Raw genomic sequence first — 12,052 nt, forward strand, 5'->3', positions numbered from 1 at the left:
TCAACTGAGGAATGGATAACCAAACTATAGTATATACACACAATGGAATACTATGCAACCCTAAAGAATAATGTAGAATCTGCAAAACACCGCATAATGTGGATGAACTTGGAGGACATTATGCTGACTGAAATAAGTTGATCACAAAAGGACAAATATTGTATTAGTCTGTTATTTTAAAGTCAAGGAAAGGTTTATCTATGGAAGGAAATTTTCTTTGTTGGTTACCAGGGGTGGGTGGGGAGGGGAGGGAATGCTGTTAGATAGACAGAGATAAGTATTGATTTGGGTGAAGAGAAGGGCAATGTACCAAGTGTGAGTGATCAATATGGTGACATTGAGGAAGAGAAAGACATAGAGAGGTATGTCGGAGGTACAGAGAACAAAGATGACCCTTTTTGCACATACAGTCCTGTGTTGTCAGTGAAGGCAAACATGGGTATATGGGTGCATAGAAGGGTAGACAGGCTGAAGTATTAGGTATTTCTATGAAGTGGGGAGTGTACCCAATAAACTGTATAGCTTTGGCAGACAATGGTCCTATAAGTTTATGGGTATGATCTGAATTCCAGGTGTATAGTAGAGATGACAAGGGGCAAGGTTGTAGTCACTGCTTGGTCACAGCCAGCTACCAAGAGGGACCGAGTAGTTGAAACTGTGGGCTTGGGACCATTGTCGCAGAGGACATGAAACTCAACTGGCATAACACACTGCACAAAACATTGTTCCGCCTCCTACTTTGGCGAGTAGTGACTGGGATCTTAAAAGCTTGGAAGCGGCCATCTAGATCCAACGATGGGTCTCTCCTCATCCAGAGCAAAGATGAATGAAGAAAACCAAAAATGCATGGTAACAATTAGTCCTAGTGATTGGTACACCATCTGATCTGCAGGCTATACAACTATGAGACCAGAAGAACTAGATGGTGCCTGGCTACTCCTGTCAACTACTTGGACGGGGATCTATGTAGGAGATCCTGAATAGAGAGGTAGAACAATGTGGAACAAAGCTTAAAATCATTTGGAGAAAAAAAGGGGGTGGGGACCAGGTTTGCTGGCCCAATAGAGCCTGGTGGAACCACTGAGACTATGGCTCCTAGCTTCCCTTCAGGTCTGGAATTGAATGCATGCCTGTGGCTTCCAGCCAAACAATAGACAGGCATATGAGTTGAACATTTACATGAGGTAAATACACTCCTTGGAGAGAACAATCATGGGAGAAAGAAGGGCTGCTTATGCACAGGGGGACAGCTCAGGGGCCAGGAGTGCATGGAGGGATGTACACAGGGAAGAGGTAACTATCAGGAGGAAGTAGGAAGAGAGCTGTTGCATTGTGGTAAATTGTCTTCAATGTCATGAGACAAAGTGTATGTGAACTGCTGTGTGGAAAGTGAATTTGCTGTGTAAATTTTCACCCAAATCACAATTAAAAAAAAAAAAAAAAAAAAAGGAAGTTAGGATGCACACAACAGCAGCAACTAACCAAATAGAGGGAATAAAAATTTTGGGTACAAAACTTCCAAATGGGTAGGAAAACAGGACAATGTACTTATAGAACAGACTTTTCCAAAAAGAGAGACAAAATTCACTCCAAGGTAACCACAGAGAAAATTAACAATCCGCCTAAGTAAACCCAGAAAAAAGGAAAATACATAGACTTGGTAAGCACAAAGCCAACAATAAAGAAGAAAAGAGAGAAAACAGTTGACAACAAAATGAACTCAGCACAGAGAAGTATATGGACCAAGGAAACTCCGACAACACAACAAAAACTGACAATAGAATAACATCATTCAATTCATACCTATCACTAATTATACTTAATGTGAATGGACTAAATGCACCAGTCAAGAGAAGGAGAGTGGCAGACTAGATAAGAAAAGAAGACCCCTCGATATCCTGCCTACAAGAGACCCACTGTAGACACAAAGATAAAAACAAATTAAGAGTTAAAGGGTGGGAAAAAATATACCAAGCCAACAGTAATCAAAAAAGAGCAGGAGTGGCGATATTAATTTCTGATAAAATAGCTTTTAAGGTGAAAAGCAGTGTAAGAGACAAGATCACTATACAATGCAGAAAGGATCAATTTACCAAGAAAACATTACTATAATAAATATCTATGCACCCAATGAAAGTGCTCCAAAACACATGAAGCAAATATTAATTGAATTGAAAGGAAGAATAGATAACTTTAAAATAGTAGTTGAGGACTTTAACACACCAATTTTGAGGAGGGAGAGATCAACTAGAGAAAAACCCAACAAAGACACAGAAGAACTCAACAACACAATCAACCAACTCGACCTCATAGACAGATGCAGAGCATTCCACCCAACAAAAGCACAATTCACATTCTTTTCCAATGCACATGGATCGTTCTCCAGAATAGATCATATGTTAGGACATAAAAAACACCTCAATAATTTAAAAAAAACATTGGAATACTACAAAACATCTTCTCAGACCAATATTAGAAATTAGTAATAAGAAGACCAAAGAAAAAACATCAAGTGTGGAACTTGATTAATATATTGCTCAAAACCTAGTGGGTAATAGAAGAAATAAAGAGTGAAATAAAAAATTTCCTAGAAACAAATGAGAATGAAGATACATTTTACCAAAACCTATGGGACACAGTGAAAACAGTACTCAGAGTGAGTTTATAGCAATAAACAAACACATCAAAAAAGAGGAAAGAAACAAAATCAGCACTCTAATTCAACAACTCCAACACTTAGAAAAAGAACAGCAAAAGAACCATACAGTATCTAGAAGTAAGAAAATAATGAAGTTCAGAGCAGAAATAAATGAAACAGACAAAAAAAAAAAATAGAGAAAATCAACAAAACAAGAAGCTAGTTCTTCTAAAAGATTAAGAAAATTGACAAAACATTGATAAATCTAACAAAAGAAAAGAAAGAGAAGATGCAAATAACAAGAATAAGAAATGAAAAGGGTGACATCACAACAGAACCCACTGAAATAAAAAAGATAGTGACAATATTATGAAGACCTGTACTCCAATAGATTTGAGAACCTAGAAGACATGGACAAGTTTCTAGAAACACATGACCTACCTATACTATCCCAGTCAGAAAGAGAATATTTGAACAGACCCAAAATAAAGGGAGAAATTGAATAGGTCATTAAAAAAACTTCCCACAAGAAAAAATCCTGGCCCTGAGGGCTTCACTGGAGAATGCCCAAGGAAATCCTTCCAATAGAGAACCCACAAACATTCAGGGAAGAGTTGGCACCTATACTACTCAAGCTATTCCAGAACATAGGAAAAGATAGAATGCTCCTAAATTCATTTTATGAAGTAAGCATAACACTGAAACCAAAACCAGGGAAAGACATCACTAAATAGGAAAACTGCAAACCAATATACCTCATGAACATAGATGCAAAAATTTTCAAGAAAATCCTAGCCAACAAAATCCAACAACATATCAAAAAAAATAATACATCCTGACCAAGTGCTATTCATACCTGGTATGCAAGGATGGTTCAATAATGAATGAACAATCAATGTTATCCACCACATGAACAAAACAAAAGAACCATATGATCATATCAATTGACGCAGAAAAGGCATTTGATAAGATCCAACACCGATTCTTGTAACTCTCAGCAAAATAGGGATAGAAGGGAAACTCCTCAACATAATAAAGAGCATGTATTCAAAGCCAATGGCCAACATCATTATTAAAGGAGAAAGATTCAAGGCATTCCCCTTATGAACAGGAACCAGACAGGGATGTCTGATCACCACTCCTATTTAACAATGTATTGGAGGTTCCTAGGTTCAAACCCACCAGCCACTCCTCGGAAGGAAGGTTGGGCAATCCTACTTCCGTAGTGATACTGCCTCGGAAACCCAAGGAGGGGTCGCTATGAGTCGGGGCCGACTCGACGGCACATAACAACAACAACAACAACAGCCAGTGCAATAGGAGCTCTGGTAGTGTAGTGCCTAAGGCACTCAACTGCTAACCAGAAGGATGGCAGTTCAAACCCACCAGCCACTCCTTGGAAGAAAGATGGGGCAATCTACTTCTATAGTGATACTGCCTTGGAAACCCAAGGAGGGGTTGCTATGAGTCAAGTCTGACTTCAGGGCACAGAACAACAACAACAACAACAGCTAGGGCAATAAGGCAAGAAACAGAAACAAAAGTCACCCAAATTGGAAAGAGAAAATAAAGCTATCTATTTTTGTGGATGACATGATCCTACACATAGAAAACCCAAGAGACTCAGCAAAAAAAAAAAAAAAAAAAAAAAAACTACTGGAACTTATAGAGAGGCTCAGTAAAGTGGCAGGATACAAGGTCTACATACAAATATCAGTTGGATTCCTCTATATCCACAAAGAGACCTCTGAAAAAGAAATAAGGGAAACAATACCATTAACAATAGTTACTAAAAAGATAAAATATCTAGGAATAAATCTTACCAGAAACACAAAAGACATATACAAAGAAAACTGTTAAATACTACTACAGCAGACTACAAGGGATCTACATAAATGAAGAACCTGCTTTGTTCATGGATAGGAAGACAGAATATTGTGAAAATGTCAATACTACCCAAAGCAATTGGCACATTTAATGCAATCCTGATTCAGATACCAACAACAGTTTTTAAGGACATGTAAAAACCAACTACTAACTTCATATGGAAAGGAAAGAGACCTAGGATAAGCAGAGCACTACTGAAGAAGAAAAACAAAGTGGGAAGTCTCACACTCCTGGATCTTAAAACCTAGTATACAGCCATAGTAGTCAGAACAGCATGGTATTGGTACAATGATAGACAGATAGACCAATGGAACAGAATAGAAAACTCAGAAATAGACCCATTCATCTATGTACAGCTGATTTTTGACAAAGGTCCAAAATCCATTAAATGGAGAAGAGATAACTTCTTTAACAAATGGTGCTGGCAGAATTGGATATCCACTTGCAGAAAAATGAAACAAGACCCATACCTCACCCAGTACACAAAAACAAACTCAAGTTGGATCAAAGACTTAAATGTTAAACTAAATGTAAAAGTAAAATTCATCAAAGATAAAACAGGGGCAAATCTAGGGGCCCTAATTTACAGTATAAATAGACTATCAAATATAACCTGGAATGCACAGCAGGTCGAAGAGAAGCTAGATGACTGGGACCTTTTAAAAATTAAGTTTTTATGCATATCAAAAGACTTCATCAAAAGGGTCGAAAGAGAACCTACAGATTGGGAGAAAATATTTGCCTATGACATATCTGACGAAGGACTTATCTCCAAAATCTGTAGAATACTTCAACACCTTAACACCAAAAAACAAACAACCCAATTCAAAAATGGGCAAAAGACTTAAACAGATATCTCACTAAAGACGATATGCTGGTGAGCAACAAACACATGAGGAATTGCTCATGATCTTTAGCCATTAGAGAAATGCAAATCAAAACAATGATGAGATATGATCTTAGCCCAGCAATAGTACCAAAGTTCAACAAGACAGAAAATAACAAATGCTGGCAAGGTTGTGGAGAGATTGGAACTCTCATACACTGCTGATGGGATGGTAAAATGGTACATCCATTGTGCCAAATCGTATAGGGTTTCCTTGAAAAACTGAAAGTAGAAGTACCATTTGACCCAACAATTCCATTACTAGGAATATATCCTAAAGAGGTGAGAGACAGGACATGAACAGACATATGCACACCCATGTTGATCGCAGCACAATTCACTATAGCAAAGAGATGAAAACAACTTAGATGCCCATCAGCAAATGAATGGATAACCAAATTATGGTACATTCACACAATGAAATACTATGCTACATTAAAGAACAATGAAGGATATGCCAATCATCTCACAATGTGTTGAGCCTGGAGGACATTATACTGAGTGAAATAAGTCAATTGCAGAAGGACAAATATTATATGAACCCATTACTGTAAAAAATCAAGGAAGGGTTTGCTTAAGGAAGGGAACTCACTTTGTAGGTTACTGGGGAGGGGAGGGAAAGGGAGGGGATAATTTTGGGCTAGATGGGGACCACACACTGAGGTGGGTAAGGGGAGGGATTGTATGGAAAAAGTCTATGACCAACATGATAACATTGGGGAAAAGAAGGACACCAAATTGTGCACATAAAATACAAATGAAAGAGGCTAATCCAGTATATCCACAATACTGCATTACCATTAACAACAAGCATCAGGCTGCAGATAAACACACAGACAACTGAGAAGATCAGATGGGAATCAGTGAACAGGATTATACTCTAGACCAAAGATAGATTCAGCTGAGGCTAATCTTGCACGGATACCAGTGATACAAAATACCTGCAATCATTACAGAAACAACAGAAGACAGGCATAGAGAAATCCCTCAGAGATAGCCAGAGACTATGGGAGAGAGATCCAATGGATCTGTCGACTCAGGACGATGGTATTGAGGGACACCAAACTCAATTGGCAGAACGAAATACATTTAAAAAATATTGTTCCACAACCTACATTGGTGAGTAGCAACTGGGGTCTTAAAAGCTTTCGAGCAGCCATCTAAGATGCAGCTAACGGTCTGCTATCACCAGAAGCAAAGAAGAATGAAAAAACAACAACAACAACAACAAAAAAACAACAAGGGCATTTGGAAGCAATCAGCCCCAGGGCATGATGCACTCAAGACCAGAAGAACTAGATTGTGCCTGGCTACCAGTGCTAACCACTGGGGAAGATATGAAAACTGAAGATCCTAGATATAGTGGGAAGAAAAATGTGGAACAAAATCCCAAAACACAATAAGCACAAAATAAACACAATAAACCAGAATTATTGATCAGATGGAGTCTGGTGGGACCCCTCCCAAGACTATGGTCCTGGAATACACTTTGGGCCTGGGATAAAACTCACTCCCAAGGGCTGGCTCTCAGCCCAATAGTAAATAAGATGTACATGTAGACCACTCAATCCGAGGTAATGCACCCACATACTCTATGGAGATACATCCCTTGGAGCAATTGGCCATGGGGCACCAGAAGAGCAACATTTGCATGGGGGAAAAGCAGGACACATGGGAGTGGACAACTAAGAAGGGCATGGTGGGTGGGGGCAGTTACTGGGAAGGGAGAGGAGGAGAGTGGGTTAGGGATGGGGATGGTAATTGGGGAGAGAAACCAAATATACATGAACTGTTGAATGTAAAACAAATTCTGCTCTTTAAATTTGCACCTAAAGCACACACACACATACACACAAAATGAATATCCACAGTTGAATTCCTACTCCACATCCTTAATCTTTGAACTTTAATTTCCTTCCATTTCATTTATCACTAAAATTTTATTTTTATCTTGATAATTTCGTATTGCATTGCTCTTCTATTTATTAGGTTAATTGTTAGGTGTGTTCTCATAATACTTTATTTCCCATATCTTTGAAATACATTCACTCTATCCATTATCAACATTCCTGCCTCATTCAAATGAATTATTTTTAAGCAAGATAAGCCTCCTATCATATTTTTAGGCAAAATCAAGGTAGCTTTTTTTTTTTTTATGGTTTTTGAGTTATAAAGAAAGTACTTCCTTATATAGAATGTAAGCCTTGTAAAAAAGAAAGTAAAATATCAGTTCTCAAGTGTTTGCATTGCTTCCTGAGATCCTTTGCATGAAGTCCTGGTGAAGTAGCCTGGAAACAAGTAAATTGTCCTCTAATCCTGGATAAGGAACCTGTAAGAGACAGTCATTGCTGTGTACTGATACTTTGAGTGTGAAATGTTCCATAAGTTGGCTCTATTGCAATTCAATGTGAAACTTATATGACTCTCCTGGTTTTTTACTATAAATTGTTGAAGAGTGTGATGTCAGAAATCTGATGGAATCACATTCTTCCTTCCTAAATTTAAACTTTTGAGACTTGATGGTAGAGAGCAGATTTGGCTCATTACAGCTATCAGAGAAGAGACTGCAGCCCAATACAGCCTCATGGTTACTGGTAGAACTGATGACATAAGGGAGGGAAAAAGATGGCCTGTCTGTAGACCCTGGACCTGAACTTGGTGTGCTCATCTCAGAGAGATAGGAAACTGAACAGAGCCCTGGCTCTTGTTATGGACCCCAGAGGCAAGGGTGAAGCATTTGTCCCATTCTCAATGATACAACCTAAAGAAGTTTTCACTGTGACAAGCCCAGTGACAGTGACTCCTCCTCTCAAAAGGGAGGAGTTAATAAGAGGTGATTGAGAGGTGCCACAAGTGTGTGTTCCCATGCTACCCCATCTGTCTTAGTTACCTAGAAGTACCTCTATAACAGAAGTAGCACTGGTGAGAAGAGAAATTTATTTTCTCATAGCTCAGAAGGCTAGAAGTCTGAATTCAGGATGTGGCTCCAGGGGAAAGTCCCTTCTTGTCTGTTTCAACTTCCAGTAGCTGCCAAGTATGCCCTGGTGGTATAGTAATTAACATGGTTGGCTGCTAACTCAAAGGCCAACAGTTCAAAACCACCAGCTGCTCTGCAAGGGGAAAAGACCTGGTGATTTGCTCTAGTAAAAATTACAGCCTAAGAAACTCTATGGGGAAGTTCTACTCTGTCCTGTAGGGTCCTTTTGAGTTGAAATCAACTCAAGAGCACACAACAATAGCAGCTACCGACATTCCTTGGCTTTCCTGGACTTGTAGATGTATCTGACTGTTGTCTGTCTTCCTCTTCCCTCTGTGTATATCACTGTGTCTGTTCTGTTATTTTTATAACTCAGAAGTGTTTAGGTTTAGGGACCATCCTACAATGATAAGACTTGATTAGCATAACAAATAAAGCCCCTATTTCTAAACAGTATCACATCCATGGGTACAAGCACCAGGATTTTAACATATTTTTTGGGGACCCTTTTCAATCAACATCCTATTAAGGAGAGGAGATTTTCCCTCTGCCTTGAGGAGCAGAAGAGAGAGATGTTTCCTTTCTCGATAGTAGATTCAGAGGCCAAGCAGGGACACAGAAAATGAAGGTTCAGGGAAATGAAGTTACTTGTTCAATATCACACAATTAGTGGATGACAAGGCTGGAATGCAAATCCAGTTTGATCTTATTTAAAACCTTAACTCTTGTGGGAGTACAATTGACTCTCTATGGTACTTTCTTTGTTGTAAGTCTCATAAGAACGTAATACATTCATAGTGATAAGGTTTTTAGGTCAATGTTCCCATATTTATATTTGTTGTATAGAGCCTGGATTGTTGATTTGAAGATTAGAAAGCTGCAGAGAAACGCCCAGAAACTCACCGCAGCCTCAGAAGTTACCCCTTGTCTGAAAGCAGATGTGCTCGTGATTTTTTTTTCCAATGGTTCATCCTTCACTTTAATTCTTACTTACTCTGAGATGCCTTGATATTGTATACCGACTCATTTCACCAATCCTACTAGTAATTATATATGAAAAAAATCAATTGACTTGAGAAATTGGGAAACTGGCCAACATATTAAATTTTTAACTATGTAGAAGCAAAGTTAAGAATTGCTGCTTCTTAATCAGCAGCTATTGAATTAAAGAGGGGATATTATTTTTTATTACTTGTACTTAAAGACAAATAATTTGATCAGTGGCTGTTCTAAGTGGTTTTTGTATTTCTTTCAGATATTGCCCATTTAATGTGGTTTGAAAGACTCTATGTTTGGCTTCAGTATTTTGAAAAATATATCTTGTATCCAGCAATAATTTTGAATGCTCTCACTATTGATGCATTTTCAATAAGCAATTACCGGAGACTTGGTACCCAGTAAGTAGATAATGATTTATTCTTAAAATGTTTTGGATCACAATGTTTTTAAATCCAATGACTTTCTCTAAACAAGCTGCAGCAGAAGCCAACATATACCTACTAATTACTGGAGATGTAAAAGTGAGCCATGGTGGTCTTTTACTCAAACCCACTAAAACTAGCTGGTATTGTAGTATGACTGGGATGTAAACAAAGTTAGATCTGCTCCAAGAGATGTTATGAACAAATGTTGTTAAATTTGAAAATCATCTCCCAAAGGCTTAGTCAGGGAGCTTTAATAAGATGATGGAAGCACAGTGTGAATCCAGGGCTCCTGGAGTTCTCACCGTTGTGCTCTTGTCGTCTCATTTAGCAGATGCTCTATCATGTTGTACTGGGGGAGGGAGAATCAATCACTGTCATTGCTCTCTCTGCATTTATCAGGTGAAGCCTCATAATTAAAAATCTGGAGCACAGAGGCTTATACAGTCAAGATCCTTGTGTTTTTGTGAGCATTAACAAAGTATAGTCAGGTTATTTGTTTCAGATATTAAAATTACCTCTGAATTTATAATGGAAAGCTACTTGATAATTTGTAGATTTCTCATTCTTTACAAAAGGTGAATGTTTCTGGTCAAATAAATTGTTAGAGTAGGAGGAAGAGAAAGAAATTCTCTTCCCCAGATTTGCTTATTAGTCACGTTTCTTACATACCATGTGCATAGCTACACTCTAGTAGATAATCCCAAGCATACGAATTCAGATCCACTCTTCTTTTCAGGGGTGATAAAGGCATGTTAATTAATATTTGCTAAAGATTGAGCAAGCGAAGAAAAAAAGGCTTTCTGCTACTCTGTTGGACTTTGGCTAGGTTCAGTCACAAAAAGTAGACACCACAACTTTCCTGTCTTCCTTCCAGTCCACATCAATTTTGGCTAGGCTAGGACAAGAAAGGGAGCTCTGGTAGCGTAGTACCTAAGGCACTTGACTGCTAACCAGAAGGCTGGAGGTTCAAACCCACCAGCCACTCCTTGGAAGGAAGATGGGGCAATCTACTTCCATAGTGATACTGCCTCAGGAACCCAAGGAGGAGTTGCTATGAGTCGGGTCTGACTTGACAGCATATAACAACAAAAACAACAACAGGACAAGAAATCAAAATTGTTAGGTATCTGTCATGTTAGACTTAAGATCCAGAGATGAGAATTAGCTCCATTGGATAAACAAAGCAGACAATGGGAAAAGCCCAGTCTAGAAGATGACACTCTATATTGGGACCATCCAGTGCTCCTACTTGTGGTAAGGATTTCCAGTATGACACAACCCTGGAAATCCCCTTGACTATATCCCAGAACAAGGAAGAGCCTCAATTTCTAGTACAAGGACATGCAGTCAGAACCACAATAACAAAGAAGGTTCCAGGACTGCCCCAGGGCATCAAGCTAATGACTTAAAGGTCTCCTCACCCAATACCAGGATTAGGACCTGGAGCTGAGCCTGCAAGGTGAGGCCAAACAGTTTTGGTTGGGACTCCTGGCAGAATCAAACAGCTCACAGAGAGTCCAGTCTGAAGTAGTATCATTCTCTGTCCCTTGTACTTGGTATTTTCCTAAGCATTAAGTCAGCAAGGAATACCTTATCTATCTGTCTCCCAATAGTCTCAACTCCCAGATGGTACCATCAGAATTATTTTTCTCAGGACCCAAAGCTGACAAATTCTTTCTATTCTTGAAACATCCATTCAAAATTTTTTTTTTTTTAAAAAAAACATTTCATGATTTCAGACACCCTACTTGACCATCTGTTCTCAAACAGGACAGCAGGAAACAGTATGTCAGTATCACCTAGAGACTTTTTCAAACTATATGAGCTCAGCCCCAACTCTGTCTTTCTGTCTTCTCTGAAAATCACTAAACCACATAGTGGATTCTTCAAAACCTCAATAGTTTCTTATCCAACTTTTTGTACCAGACACCTCGCAACTGTTAGAAAAATTGATGGATGGATGATGGAGTATGATGAGTGGATGAATTAAGGTATCTTGTTATATGTGTGTGTGTATAACAAAATGTTCTAAATGGATTCTCTGCTTCTGGAGGCCTGTGTTTACTGGTTTACTGATGCCTAAGCCTTTATTGGAGGAGGGGAAACCCAGGCCCGCCCAGAGTAGCAGGCCAGAAGAGCAGGAGAAAGGGGATAAAAGCCTTGAACCTGGACAGAAGAGCAGTCAGCCCCAGGGTTACAGGTGAGGAGAGACAACGCAGGGATGCCCAGAGTAGCAGGCC

The 12,052-nt window shown here is 38.9% G+C and overlaps 1 protein-coding gene across 1 annotated transcript in view; it reads left to right on the forward strand.

Moving 5' to 3' along the window:
• The window catches only part of PCNX2 (pecanex 2), a 688,168-nt gene that overhangs the window by 345,111 nt on the left and 331,005 nt on the right, over window positions 1–12,052 (forward strand). The window contains exons 19-20 of the mRNA XM_007938510.1: window positions 9,644–9,778; window positions 9,862–9,908. Coding sequence (XP_007936701.1) covers window positions 9,644–9,778; window positions 9,862–9,908 — 182 coding nt within the window. The remainder of the gene's footprint in view (window positions 1–9,643; window positions 9,779–9,861; window positions 9,909–12,052) is intronic.

This window comes from Orycteropus afer, unplaced genomic scaffold, assembly GCF_000298275.1.
Source record: "Orycteropus afer afer isolate SDZICR_OR568_19922 unplaced genomic scaffold, OryAfe1.0 scaffold00050, whole genome shotgun sequence".
Taxonomy (NCBI): domain Eukaryota; kingdom Metazoa; phylum Chordata; class Mammalia; order Tubulidentata; family Orycteropodidae; genus Orycteropus; species Orycteropus afer.